Raw genomic sequence first — 15,524 nt, 5'->3', positions numbered from 1 at the left:
TCTATTCACTAGATTGATTTGAATAACACTCACTGCTTGCATATTTTGTTGAGCAGCGCCTGCATGATGGCGCGCACCTCGGGCGCATTATGAGGGATCAGGGGGGCAATGGGCGCAGGCAGATGGGGCGCCAGGCGGGCAGCCAGCGCAGCGGCTGTGGGGCCCTCGCGTGGCGGCAGCACTAGCCACAGGCAGTCGGGCGGAGGCCCGGAGCCCTCCTCGCCGCCCAGCACGCGCCACGTCATCTCCAGGAGGCTACGGCGCGGCTGGTATGGATAATAACGTTAGAAGATGGTGGACGAATGATGCATGTTAGGAGACAATAAAGTTGTCGCTTTGACTTCTGCAGTGTTGGGGTGAGATGGCAACAGACAAAGGTTTATATAGGGAGTGGTAGTATATTGCATATTAGTCTAGTCTATATAAGAGCACCTACTCGTCACACTAGGCATATGAACCTATTTCAATGTCCCCGTTCACAAACAAATTCACCAATTCCTCGCCTACATAGTTCAACAAACGAATATGTAAAAAATATCGACATTTTTAATATAACAAATTAATTGTTTAAAGCATACCATTTTTTGATGTCAAAATATTATTTCTGAAAATTTTAGAGCATAATTTTTATTTTTTTATTTTAAGCTTTATGCAATTGTAATAATATACAACCATTGTTTATTACCAACTCTTGTGTTAAAATTATATCCATTTCATTTACCCAATGTAAAAGTCGCACATTATAAAAGAGTAAATAAATTATAGTAAATCTGTTGAGTACAGCAGACTTTTAATAATTCCTACTAAATACAAAGACAGTAAGTTGTTGGTGATAATAATCTTAATCAAGGGTCCATGTAAAACAGATGACTTTTTATATTAATGCTGCACAAGATTTTTACTGTCCGAAGGAAGTCAGTGTGAACGTAGCATCCTTATTTGAGGCTGACTGGTCAGTGGCCGAGTTGGCATCGCGTTTCAAGTCCTCGGCTGGCTAAGTCCTCCATCACAACATAGGCAACATTTTCCGCTTATTGAGGTGGTAGTAGTGTATGTAATGTGTCTTTTTTATTAAAAAAAAATAGTAAGACTGAAGGGAGTGGGGAGGAGAAGGAGATGTAGAGGGGAAGGTTGGTAAGTACCTGGCTATTTAGATCTGAACATCAAACAGAGCTAAAGCCATTTCAAGAATTTTTTCGATTCTGAATGGTTTTCTTCTTTGATTTTATGGTAAATAATGCAATTAAATCAAATTTAATTTCTCATGTCACAGAGTATTTTAACCGGTTGGTCACAGAGGTCATCATATAATGAGGTCAAATAAAAACAAAACAAGAATTCTCAGACAATAACACTTCGGAGTTCAATCAGATTCCAGATATTTCAGATCACTCGGTCTCACACTCACCTCAGTGTTGGTGGGACTCTGCGCCGAATGGTCTGCTCCCTGCGGCCGAGGCCCCTGCTCGGCGGGGATGGACAGCGAGTGTTGCTTCTTGCGCCCGCCGCCCCCGCTACTCCCCCCACCGGGCCCCGCCGAGCTCACCGCCGAGCGGAACAGCAGACGGGAACGCTTCTCATCCTAAAGAGAAAATGTTTGCATGATAGATAAATTTAAAAGAAGCTTAACCTTTACAAAGCTGACCTTTTTATCCATCGATCCTATCACGTGGGACAATTTAACACAATGTATGCGACAACTGAGTTGATTAAGTTAAACGTCACATCATAGAAGTAAGTACATTAGGAATCAGATAAAATTCTTAAAAAACACTCCATCGGAAAACCATTTAACACATTTCTGGTGGGTATTTTTTACGCTGGCGCTATGCTGTCTCCGGGCGAAAATAAAGGTCCTGCGCGAATCCTACCTATCGGTATTTACCCATACCTACTTTCTTTAAATATGCCTGACATCTCTCGCTCGCTTGCACATAGTAGTTGAGTGGGCGGAACAGAGATAGAGATTCGAATGGAGATTGCAGGAATTGAATTATTACAATAAAAAGTAATATACTATCCTTTTGTTGAAATACCGATGTAAACGAAAGGCACAAAGATAAATATAAAAAGAAGACTTGCATTACGATTCGATAACTATGCACATAAAGTTTTGCGGCACCTTTACAAAGAGATTGGTATGTGTAATTATTAACCTTTTCTCTGGGCGGTGACCCAGAAAGTTGATCATTGTTCATGTGTTCCCTTTGTGGATCCAGGTTATCATCTTGGTCCAGGTAGGGGAGCATGGAGCCGTCAGGCCCCCCTGTTCCCCGATCCCCCGCCCTGCCACGCCAGATGTCACTCTCTGTTTAAAATAACAACAATACACTTATTAATACCATTTCGTGGAATCCTTCAACTCTTGTTCCTCTTCCATTATGCGCCACCAACACTACAAAAAGAAGGGTGGAGATGGACGAATCGTCGATGACTTTCGTTGATTTATGCATTCAATGGTAATGCCGTTGTTTATAAATCACGGATTACATTTATACATTCAAAGGTGGACCAGAGCTGGTCTTAAGAGCTCCTTATTAGGTGTTACATATTGGCACCTTGAAACCTTGGCTCCTTGGCAAGTCGGCACCTGGAGCGGACTGCTCCAATTACGCCTGCACAGGGCCGGCACTGACCATCACCAAAGAGAAAGGCTGGAAATTTAATATCTCTAATAAATTTGATGGATACGTTTCATTTGCTTGCACTAAAAGTGTGACCCCTACCTATAAATTTATTTGTAGAATACATGTTATAGTACGCGCCCTTGAGGTGATTTTGCACAAAAACGGTGCTATACAAATCATTAAAATATTAGTATTATTGAATGCTTCCGAAATTGATTTGTTTAAATAACAGATTTTTTTTTAAATGACTTTTATTTATTTTTTATTTCATTTTACGCCCAGCTGGATTTTGGAAGATGCAGTGTAAAGGTCAATAGAATTACAGGCTAGTCAAATTATATGAAACACAGTAAAATTATTAGATGCTAACAGTTATAACATGTAGTTTTTATACTTCTAAAGTTTAATTTCAAGATGTTTTCATGTTTCAACTATACAAACACATACAACATATCAGAACGAAAGTAAAGTGCAATAAAAAGCCAAACAAACAGAAAGCATTACTTTACAAAGCAAGACAGATAAAGCTTAGAGAAAGATGCCCCTGAAACAGTCAAATATTAATTAAGGAAAGAAGAATGATTAGGATGACATACATTATAAGATATAAGAAACATAATAAAGAAGTGTGGAAAGTTATTCAGATAGCGAAGAGACAACAGTTATTGTTATTAGTTACTATCTAAAGTCTAAAATTCTTAAGACCGAGTCCTGCACATTACCTTTTGCTTTCTATAATAATTGTGTACACTACATAGTGCATTATTATCTTTAAGTATTAAAACATTGTACGAGGATGTCACACCAGTTGGGTTGCGAGTGTTCGTGGCCGGTAACACTTGTCTTGTGAACATGTATCAATGAATGAATGCCACATGCAAGTGCAACTCTCATCGAAACGTTGCGTGTTTAAAGAGTTAATAAGCTATATACGGAGTCAAGCCCACCCGACAAGGTCAGATGTTTTATGGAGTACATTGTACGAACTATCCTTTCCAAACATAACATTTTCAATACACAAATACTGTGAGACAAGTGTTATGCAAAGGCAACAAAGCCCTATGTGTAGTGGTCAATATGTAGGCCCCTCTAGGGCCTTTTATAAATGTAATGGTACGTATGCATCTGCGAAGCGAAATGCGAACCGAGCCACGAATTACGAGAAAGGAACGAAGCAACTGCAAGTGGCGTTTCGCGCCATTTGTTCCTTTCCCATAAGTTGAGGTTCAGTTCGTCAGTTCAGCTCGCGTATGTATACGTAGCATAATATTAGACTTATGTTTAACAAACTCTAGCGTACAGCATAGTAACCGTGATGCAAGTGAATTCCCTTCAATTGATGGAATTAAATACCATCACTTCTAAGGGATCGCCTTCACTGGCTTCGATGCCCTGAAAGAATAGAGTTTAAGATCTGCTTAATGACCCTCAAAGCATTGCAAGGAATGGCGTCAGCCTATATATCGGAACTATGTGTCCGACAAAACTAAAGCGATAGAGCACTCTAAGGTCAGCAGATCTAGATGTTAGTAATCGTCTAATCGAACTTTCTAGGTCAAATCGAGCCGTTTACTACGATCACTCTTTTAGTGTAACAGGCCCGCTCATTTGGAATAAACTTCCCTCAGCTCTTACTAATGGGCTTTAAAAACAAAATTATTTAAAAAATCGAATCTTAACTTCTTTTCCATATTTTCAAACTTCCGGTAATTGTTTGGTTTCGGTTGCCTCCTTATTGTACCTTTTTTGAATGTCTGCTCAGAAGATTCTCATTTCTGAGCACAAGCTGCCTCCTGTTTTATGTTTTATATTCTCGTTTTGTCCTGTCCTGCTGTTATTGTTGTTCTTTGTTTTGTCATTGCTTGGTATAAACTGTATATTTAGTGTTATAATATTAGATCTGTATTGGGTAAGGCACACCATAGGAATAATTTTAAGAACATGACCACTAATACTAAATTACCGTTTTAAGTTTGTTATAGTAAAGCGCACTTGAAGTGAAATGACACTGAACTGCGTATATAAATGCTGTGTTATTATTATTATTATCATTTGACAATGCACCCAGAGGTCAATACTGCAATTGCAGTGTTTCGTATAGTGCTTGGGCACATTTCTTCAAGACTGCTATTGCAGAGGTCTGGCCCCTGGGGGTTAAAAAGTTAGAGTACCAAGCCTATTCGAAAAATATTGAAGAATCCACAAGTAAAATAATTTGCAAAATGGTAATTTAAAATTATAAATATGAAATTTTTAATAGAAAGGAAAAGACAGAAGAAAGATATTGGTGCAATAATTAAAAGAGTGCTTGATTTTTAAATAAACTAGATTGAAGACCATTAACTGACATCAAAAAAGACTGCACGAATTTATAAATTTGGCAGATTTGTTTTCTTGATTTAACAAATTTAATAAATAGACTTTATGATGAATAACTTATTTTTACAATTATGCTGGGAATTTTTTGTTCAATGAGACACTCTGTAAAATCCTGCAGAATTCAAGCAACAAAAGGTTTACGCTTAAGTTACACACAGATTATTAATAAGACTTTATTTTAACAGTTACTACAAGAAACAACAATTTACGTCAGGGAGTTGAAAAAATATGCATTTAAATTCTATGTAACTTGATACAATAAATGTATCCATATTACAATTTGGGAATGATTGACACCCACAACATAACATACTGTAATTAAGTGGGTATAAAATGTGCTAGAACCCCCATCAATCATTTATAATAATTAATTTATCTTTCAGGATTATTACCGAATGCTTCATTCGATACATTATCATCTACACTGACCTCCCGATCCTACGGCAGCCGCCCTGAGTTTGTCCTTTGTCTGCAATACTGTATCCTGGGGTGGGGGAGCTGCGGCCGACAAGATCCTGTCCTGCGTCACCTGTCCCGTGACGGCAGCAACGGCGGGAGTGGCCGGGACCGCTGGACGTGCGGCTAATGTTCGGAGCGTAAAGTAAGCACACAGATACAGACACAAGCGGCACACGCACACACACATATACACACACACCCGCACGCACGCAAAGCAAATGATAATAATTTATAATATTTCACCGTCGTATTATTGTTGCTACATTAAAACCGCTCATGTGAAAAATAATCCAATGCTTTTGAGTTCGCTAAAATGCGTGAGAAAAGAATCTATTTCATTCTCTCTCAATCTATCTATACACTCGGTATCACAAAAGTTAAAAAAATATTGGGCATATACTCTTTACAGGTGCAACAACTTTTGTCATCTTCCTGGGCTATAAAGAAGCAGTTTCAGTCATATGTAGGTTCACTATCCGAACGTTGAAGAGGACACACGTCAATAATTAGCGCTAGAAAACAACTCCTTAAAATGGACACTGTTGACGAAGCCGCTCAGGTGGTGGCGCTACTACAATCAGGGATACGACAGTGTGATTTTGCTCGGCAACTAAACCGTTTTACCGTTCAACGGGTTTTCCAACAGTTTCAAGAGCCTGGTGGCTTAATCCAGAGGTGTGGATCAGGGCGACGACGCCGGACATCTGAAGAGACAATCGCTTTATTGTCTCATAACATTTTGCAATGGGTGCGATTTTTGTGACGCCGAGTGTATAAAGAAAAGTGTCTGTGGCAAGCAGGCGTTGTGCATTCGATTTTTATACAAATCTACAGTTTTATTCTGAGATTGATGAAATTTTGCACACTTGACACTCAAAATAAGATGAAAATTACTGTCTACATCTGATTTCGAAAAACCCTGTGTATGGCCCGGGCAATGGCGGGAACTTCAGTTAGTTAAGGATAAATTCGACTACCCTTTTCGAGAGCTATAGTAATCACATCCTATCGAGAGATTTTATAGTAGCAATAAAGATACGTAGGTGAAGCAAATGATAAAACTAAATTTCTATAGTTAAATGATGTTTTTAAATGTGAATGAAGTGACAGCATTTTGGACAGGCATTGAATGGAACCATTTATAATGCAGTGTTTTATTCCAATACAAACATATTTCAATCAACAAGCTTTTATGTCCCGGAGATGCAAAATATTGTGATTTTAATCAAGAAATTCAAGAGTTAGTACAGGTTTTTTCACAGAATTTGAACAATTCATCTAATTTCGAAGTTAATTTTCAAATTCTGTAAAGGTTCTTTTCAAGATCTGTTATTATACATATCATAATTGGCCAGTTGTTTCAAATAACTGATATAATAATAGAACATGAATAGGACTTTCACAGAACATGAAAATTAATGAATTGTTCAAATTCTTTGAAACAACTCATCCATAGAATTCAATGCGCTTTATTTTTTTGTCATCATAAAAAAACTAAATCATTATTTTAACATATTCTCAAATAATGTAATTTACACTAATTCTAATATAAAAAAATTAAATTGTATTTTATATATAGCTATTCCTTACTGGCCTTTACAAAAAATTAAAAATCTATTGCTTTTTTCATAGTATATAACATCACTTTGCTAAAAGTGTTTAAATTATCTCATGCACCAATTTCCTCAATTCAAAATACTGCAAAAAGCCCAAAAATTTGAGCAAAATATAATCCAGAAATTAAATATGTACGCTAATAAAATAATATAAAAATTTAAATTCACTGGTCACTAAAGCTGTAAAACGATACAATCAATGTCAATTGTTAATATTATCATCAATACTTTGTCCAGGTGCGATGAACGACCTGGACAAGTGAAAAAAGTATCAAGCAATTGTTGCACACTAATAAAAATATCCGAACACATTATTAATAGTCACAAATGATTTCATACGATTTACTTTGACCTTTTAACGGCTTAATTATTTATTTGCTAGTTGGGAATTGCGTTTTTGGACGATCTGGATGAAAGATCAGTTCGATCAGCTCGTGGACACAAGCTATGTACATATTTGATTACAAATTACCAATTTCTTGCCTTACATTTTATTTTTTTTAATCGCAAAAGGTTGGTTCCAGACTATTTTAAAATATTTCTGAATCTCTCTTCTCCATGCAACCAAGCAAAGGCGGCCAGTGCAGGGACCAGTTTGTGCAAAGACAATCATTGATAAAAAAGTGGTTCTAATAATTGGTCTATCAATAATATTTCGAAGTTCATCACGATCGCTATGCTTGACAGCGTTCAGAGAATCAGCATTTGACGAGAATGTTTAAATGTCAAAAAATTTATATGGCGCTGATCGTCTAGTCACCAAATGTAATGGAGTTTTGAATATTCCAATCAAAAAGAAGATTAAAGTATTAACAGCATTCGAAACGTTAATTTATTAATCTGTGATATCATAAGAATCACCAGTCATCCCGGTTCCATGAAATAACAGAACAGTGACAGAACAAAGCGATGAAATACTAACGAAAGTGATGAAAATGAATTAAAAAAAAACCAATTTGACCTAGCCCTCTATTTTATTATGTTCTGTTTGTCCAGTTACATTTTCCTCCGCATAGTCTAGTTGCGTGCAAGATGCGTACCTGCAGGCGGCGTGTGTGAGTTCTCGTGGTGGGCTAGGCTCCGGGAACTGGCGAAGAAGGGACGCAAGGACGGCTTCGGGGTAGAGCTGATGCTGATGGTGTCCAGCTCGGGGCCCGAGTCTTCGCCGCAAGACAGGGAATCCAACTCCTGAGGAGTTACATTATTTATTTTATTTATTTATTTATTTTGTAGAGAGACAAACAGCTTTAACAGAGCAAATATAAATATATATATATGTTAATTATAGTCAAGCCAAAAAAAGTCTCCTATATTAGAATTGATTGGAGATGGAGTTTTATTGCATAAAAAAAAAATATATATTATAAGTGAGGAGGGGAGGAATAGGAATTAAGGATGAGGATAGGAGATGCTCTGGATACATTCCATACTATTGTATTAATTTTCGATCGTACGAGTTACTTCTAATCGATATTTGTGAAGTGTATTGCTAAAAATGTCTATGTTTTGAAATTTAGTATTATATTGGGCACATATACGTGGAATGGGTGAATTTTTTCTAAAGTTAGTTCTATATGTAGGTAAATGAAACAAATGGGATTGCCGTGTTGATCTTGTTGGAATATGAATATTTGTTAAATTGGTTAGCTCTGGTGAGTCGAGACCATTATTATGATATTATTGAATGATATTAAAGTACGGGTAAAAAGATTATATCCTCATTTATGCCCCTTTAGCCACAGTTGACAGGAAGAGGAAAAAACAATCTTCTCTGGCATTATTACAATACGATTTAGAATGTTGTAGAAGGTTATTTTGAGATTCAATAATTTTTCAAGACCAGGCTAAGTAATTTTTTTTATTCCAAATAAAAAAAAATTAAGCTGTACCAAATGATTTCTTTTTACTATAATACATCTATTTTTATAATAAATAAATTTAAATTTTTTTGTTTTTTTTGCTTTGACTGAGGATTGAATTTTACTCCTCAGGGACTAGAGTCAACCGCGCTAACAACTGAGACAAATGCCGATTGGGTAGGATTGACATTTATTTCGTACATTAACTGATGAATATCATCCGATTTTAGAGATTGCCACCAAAAGTTGATGGAATGTATTGTCATCGACAACAAGTATATTTGCTGAGTTTCAGCTAGATCGGATGTTGGAAAGTGGGTTAATTTCTGCTTCAAAGATTTGCATAAATTCATTACCGAAACAAAAGTGAAATTCAAATAGATGTATTTAATAGATTTATTGTACAAATGATTGCTTCATATTAATTATATACAACGGGGAAGTCATGGAGATGCAAAGAAAATTAAGCCAAAAATTACCTGGAAGAGCTCGTCAATTTCCCTATCTCCCTCTAGTGTGTTGGAGTTCCGATTGCCCCCTGGCTCCAACTCTTCAGGCACCCTGAACCTCTTCAGTAGAGCCACAAACTTCTGCTTCAAATTCCTTTGCTGTTTACAAAAATAAACAAAATATTAGACAGAGAAGATGGTGCAACAAAAAAAAACACATAGGGTGGAAAAACAACCAATTTTGGAAAAAGTATGAAATGCTAAAAATTAATCAAAGTGTTTTTGTATTGACTATGTACACACACTACAGACAAAAAAATATTAGGCTGATCATAAAAAATAATTGGTTATAACAAGCCAAACTAATAAAAAAGCAAATTAAAATTATTAGCCCATTTATGGAACACTTGTAAAATCACTACGTGCATTTTGAATTTTTAATATTTAAATCAGTTCATAAATTGTAAGCGAAAACGGAACATACATGAGTTCATAGATGGCGCTAATTTAATTATTTTACAAAAAACCACTTGGTGCAAGTTTTGCTTGAAAATATTCATATGAATTATTTGTTTAAAATGTTGAGATGACTTATTTGCTTAAAATATTAAGATGAATTATTTGTTTAAAATATTGAGATGAATTATTTGTTTAAAATATTAAGATGAATTATTTGTTTAAAATATTAAGATGAATTATTTGTTTAAAATATTGAGATGAATTAGGCCCCTTAGAGTCAAAAAAACGTAACTCAATTTTTATCGATTTTGAGTTACGGATGGTAAAATGAATTACTATTTTATATTTAAAAGATGGTTCAGAAGCACAAAATACCATCCTTTAACTAAATGAGAAGAAATTATTAATATGTTTCGTTTGTTTAAAAGTATACAACACTGATTAATTGAGAACTATGTTTTCTTGCTCTCCTGTAAAGTAGAGAAAAAATGAGATACGTTTTTTTGACCCTAAGGGGCCGAATTATCTGTTTGTATGTACACTGCACATACAAATCATTCATCTTAATATTTTAAAGCAAGGCTGCCCAACCTTTTTAACAGTTGGGCGAAATTGACGATTTAAAAATCACTGGCGGGCTACTGAATACTGACGGTTCCTATTTCCATGGGGGGGGGGGGGGTTGTTAGAGAATTTCTATAAAACATAATTCCCCACAAAAAAAATTCAAAATGAGTGCTCCCCACAACAATTTTTCGAATTCCATGGGGGGGGGGGGGGGTGGCTACAAGATGCCTGGGGTTGGGCAGCCTTGTTTTAAAGCATAACTTGCAAAAAGTGTTTTTTTTGTAAAATAATTAAATTAGCGCCATCTATGAATGTGTAGATTACAATGTATGTTGCGTTTAACCTTAAGCAAAGTTCTTTCAGATATAAAATTATCGTTAAAATATTTTTTTTGATAAGCCCGAAAAAATTATTTTTTGTCAATCAAAATTATTACACTTAGTGAGTTTTAACCTTAATTTATTTTTTAGTACAAAGTGAAAGAAACAATAAAATGTAGGTAGATATTGTAAAGGGGTGTTGGGTTGTTTGCTTTCTGTTTGCTGGCAGGATCTAAACATGAAGTAGTACGACCTGGTGTAAATACAAAGGGGTGCAACGGGGTATGAAAAAACAAAAAAAATTGCAAAGGATTAATTCGAAAGCAACTATGCGTCATATCTTTCAATTGGTGAAATAAGCTATGCATTTTCAATATGAGCTGTGCAGACTTATTTCATTGTGTCATAAAATATGTAATTTTTTCAAATTATTATATATGGTACTTAATAAAATATATTGAAAGATGTCATAGAAGAGAATTTCAATGGCAAAAAAATAAATCATGTGAAGATAGTATCTGAACATCGGCCTCCGTGGTAGAGGGGTAAGGCTCTCGACTAGCAAGCTGGAGGTGGCGGGTTCAAATCCCGGCGTGTGCAAGTAAATTTGTAATTATTCACAAATTACTCATTTAAAATAATATATAGTATATTTGCGGCACGTTCCAGAGTGGAACTCAGTATCCCCCTAGTGGAAGACAACCATTCAGAATTGAAATGTTGCTTGAAATGGCTTTAGCCATGTTTGGTGATCAGATCTGATAAGCCAGATTCTTCTCCACCTTCCTCTTACTCATCTTTTCCCCCTCGCCACAACCTTCGGCCTCACAACATACCCCAATTGGGGATGCCATAGTCTCACTGGCTCCAGATGGTTAGGAGCAATGAAGGGGAAAAATAAAAACATACTCCAAATATGTCTGAATCATGTAATATGCTATCAATTTTGGTAATATTCTATTAATTTTTGGTAGGATTCCATCAATTTTGGTAGAATTCTATCAATTTTGATAAAATTCTGGCAATTGTGGATAAATGGTGCCAATTTTGGTACAAACTGCAATGAAAGAAGATAGATGGCTTGGTGGTTGAAAACCCCTGCTGCTTTACTTGCCATCTCTCAATAGTTCACTTATTGATTAATTACCATTTTCAAGTCTCCCCCGTAAGGGCATTTTAAACAATAAAAAAACTGTTGAGAATATATACTATGTTCACATAAACGTATTTTATTTGCTTGTAAATGTCACCTGTATTACATCCTTTATAATTTTTAATGAAGTACCAGTCAACTTGTGTAGTTTAATAATTGGTTAAGTTAGGTGCTCTAGGTTTAGTTGGTGACTTTTGGCACATAGTTGCTTTTGGGATGAGCGCTCTGCAATTAGCAAAATGTATCTACATACAGCCATCTTCCCCCTGCTTCCCCCCTTCCTCTTGCTGAGCCTGTTTTCAAATTCACTATCGCTGTCTCTCTCCGCACCCTTAGTCCCTATATAACCGTCCCTCTCCATATTCGAGTAGCCCATATCTCTGTCATGGTCCAGCTGAAAAGAAACATCTCAATATAGACCCCTGTTTGTCCATACAGTCCCGAACATTGGGCCTCCTCACCTGACGACAGATCAACAGACGACCAATCTTTCCAAAATTCCTTCCTCAGAGGCTTAAATATTACACAAATCGGCAGATGGTCAATTCTAAAAATCCTATTTATTCATTAGAAATTCATGATATGCCCTAATTTGCAAAATACTGGTGTGCTAAATGGTTATTTTACAGGAGCGATAACATACTTAATTTTTTTCCATCGATTTTTCTTAGATTATCCTACTAATTTATGATCAAACCACGATTATTTTTCCATTAAGTTTGCTCTTGTAAAGTGACAGATTTGCACATAGTGAATTATACCTAGAGCACATAGAAATATTCTTAATTACGATTTTTACGGGAATATTAGTATGTCGAATTCATGCAAATAAAATTTCAACTAAAGGCAGCAGTATAACATCACCTCTACAAATGATTATTCTGATAGCTTGCTGAAAATTTTCTAATAAGTAATTCACTACAAGCTAACAATGAAAAGGATTTTATTAGATTGCTTGGTAAGTACAGCTAAGATTTGTGGCAAAATTTATTACATATTTACATTATTTTATTGGTCGGTAAATTTTGTATGTTATAATAGAATGTAGAATGGCGGGCGGCATACCTTTGTATAAGAGAGATCTCTTTTATTGTAGGCCATGGCTCTGTTATGCCGGTTGGAGGTGTAAGAGCTCATGATGCCCTCGTCTCCGTCTTCCACTGAACTGAATTCAGCTTCCTCTTCTTCATCTGAGTAGCCCCGATCTAAATTAATAAAAATTTATTTAAAAGAAATAATCATGCGTTTGTCCAGTTCATTAGTCAGACAAATCCAAAAATACCATAGTAAATATCCAGTTGTATATAAAAGTGTACCCTATATCTTGTTCTTTATACTCATAAACGTCTCCAAACAATTTATAATGCCGATAAATTATAAAATAATTTTCGGGTTAGTTTGACAATTATAATTAGTATTTGGTACAGTTTTAGATTCAAGATGGTCAGTTTTCAGTTCTTACTCAATTATACATGTCTTATTTTGAAGTTATTAAAACAACCCCAACTTTCACAGTGTGGATTAGGATTGCATTATACTACAGAATGACTGGTTTCCGTGATCTGCAGTCCTAAATGCATTTTTTTTCTTAAATACTGATAAAATAAACATACAAATATTTTTAGACACATAAGTAGAATGTTTTTTAATTACTTGTAACCTCTCTCTATAGCCATACATTTAGGTGAACAAAATCAGAAAAAATCCTTTCCTGGACAATTTACAATTTGTCGTTTTGGACAGATTTATTTACTAGCTCGAAGTAAGTGAAGCAAGTATTGTGTGGCAGTCTATCCTCTCTCTATCCCTGCGGAGAAACAGTGTGATGGTTATTAATTATTATGAAATGTTAGTTTTAACTGACCTGCGATCAGAAGAGTATTATTATTCTTGGTGTCATGATCCACTGGCGTGGAGCTCAGCTGGTGAACGGCCAGTCGGGCGATGGGCACCGTGCCCGCGCCTCCCCCGCCACCCCCACTGCCCCCACGCTCGCCACCCTTGTCCCCCTTGTCCCCCTTGCCGCCCCCGCTGCTCTCGGAACACAGCTCCAGCTCCATGTCCATGGAGCGCTGCAGCACCTGATGGATATAACAAATTAGATGGTAAGTTACGATGGGAACTACTGCATTGAATCAGAGATGTTGTGAAGTTGGTGGAGATAGAACAGTTATGATGGGAGCTATTGCATTGAATCAGGGGTGTTGTTGGTGGATATGTAACAATTATGATGGGAGCTACTGCATTGAATCAGGGAAGTTGTGAAGTTGGTGGAGACAACATAGTTATGATGGGAGCTATTGCAATGAATCAGGGGTGTTGTTGGTGGAGATTTAACAGTTATGATGGGAGCTACTGCGTTGAATCAGGGATGTTGTGAAGTTGGTGGAGACAACATAGTTATGATGGGAGCTATTGCAATGAATCAGGGGTGTTGTTGGTGGAGATTTAACAGTTATGATGGGAGCTACTGCATTGAATCAGGGAAGTTGTGAAGTTGGTGGAAATAACATAGTTATGATGGGAGCTACTGCATTGAATCAGGGATGTTGTGAAGTTGGTGGAGACAACATAGTTATGATGGGAGCTATTGCAATGAATCAGGGGTGTTGTTGGTGGAGATTTAACAGTTATGATGGGAGCTACTGCATTGAATCAGGGAAGTTGTGAAGTTGGTGGAAATAACATAGTTATGATGGGAGCTACTGCATTGAATCAGGGATGTTGTGAAGTTGGTGGAGACAACATAGTTATGATGGGAGCTATTGCAATGAATCAGGGGTGTTGTTGGTGGAGATTTAACAGTTATGATGGGAGCTACTGCATTGAATCAGGGAAGTTGTGAAGTTGGTGGAGACAACATAGTTATGATGGGAGCTATTGCAATGAATCAGGGGTGTTGTTGGTGGAGATTTAACAGTTATGATGGGAGCTACTGCGTTGAATCAGGGATGTTGTGAAGTTGGTGGAGACAACATAGTTATGATGGGAGCTATTGCAATGAATCAGGGGTGTTGTTGGTGGAGATTTAACAGTTATGATGGGAGCTACTGCATTGAATCAGGGAAGTTGTGAAGTTGGTGGAAATAACATAGTTATGATGGGAGCTACTGCATTGAATCAGGGATGTTGTGAAGTTGGTGGAGACAACATAGTTATGATGGGAGCTATTGCAATGAATCAGGGGTGTTGTTGGTGGAGATTTAACAGTTATGATGGGAGCTACTGCATTGAATCAGGGAAGTTGTGAAGTTGGTGGAGATAACATAGTTATGATGGGAGCTACTGCATTGAATCAGGGAAGTTGTGAAGTTGGTGGAGACAACATAGTTATGATGGGAGCTATTGCAATGAATCAGGGGTGTTGTTGGTGGAGATTTAACAGTTATGATGGGAGCTACTGCGTTGAATCAGGGATGTTGTGAAGTTGGTGGAGATAGAACAGTTATGATGGGAGCTATTGCATTGAATAAGGGGTGTTGTTGGCGGAGATGTAACAGTTATGATGGGAGCTACTGCATTGAATCAGGGAAGTTGTGAAGTTGGTGGAAATAACATAGTTATGATGGGAGCTACTGCATTGATTCGGGGAATTTATGAAGTTGGTGAAGATATAACAGCTATGGTGGTTGTTAC

The 15,524-nt window shown here is 36.7% G+C and overlaps 1 protein-coding gene across 4 annotated transcripts in view; it reads right to left on the bottom strand.

The window, feature by feature from the left end:
- KrT95D (phosphofurin acidic cluster sorting protein KrT95D) overlaps positions 1-15,524 on the bottom strand; it is a 277,937-nt gene that overhangs the window by 10,681 nt on the left and 251,732 nt on the right. For 2 of the 4 annotated variants that reach the window (XM_089640830.1, XM_089640827.1), the window contains 9 exons: positions 13,753-13,969; positions 12,954-13,093; positions 12,142-12,282; positions 9,420-9,548; positions 8,122-8,269; positions 5,436-5,588; positions 2,157-2,308; positions 1,409-1,582; positions 34-266 (listed from right to left, as the gene is read on the bottom strand). In XM_089640830.1, coding sequence (XP_089496956.1) covers positions 34-266; positions 1,409-1,582; positions 2,157-2,308; positions 5,436-5,588; positions 8,122-8,269; positions 9,420-9,548; positions 12,142-12,282; positions 12,954-13,093; positions 13,753-13,969 — 1,487 coding nt within the window. The remainder of the gene's footprint in view (positions 1-33; positions 267-1,408; positions 1,583-2,156; positions 2,309-5,435; positions 5,589-8,121; positions 8,270-9,419; positions 9,549-12,141; positions 12,283-12,953; positions 13,094-13,752; positions 13,970-15,524) is intronic. The other 2 variants (XM_089640829.1, XM_089640828.1) reach the window with 2 other exon arrangements.

This window comes from Hesperophylax consimilis, chromosome 16 (assembly GCF_061612785.1).
Source record: "Hesperophylax consimilis isolate HC1 chromosome 16, BYU_Hcon_1.0, whole genome shotgun sequence".
NCBI lineage: Eukaryota > Metazoa > Arthropoda > Insecta > Trichoptera > Limnephilidae > Hesperophylax > Hesperophylax consimilis.
The sequence above is the reverse complement of the archived record's forward strand: the minus strand, read 5'-3'. Positions and strand labels throughout refer to the sequence as shown.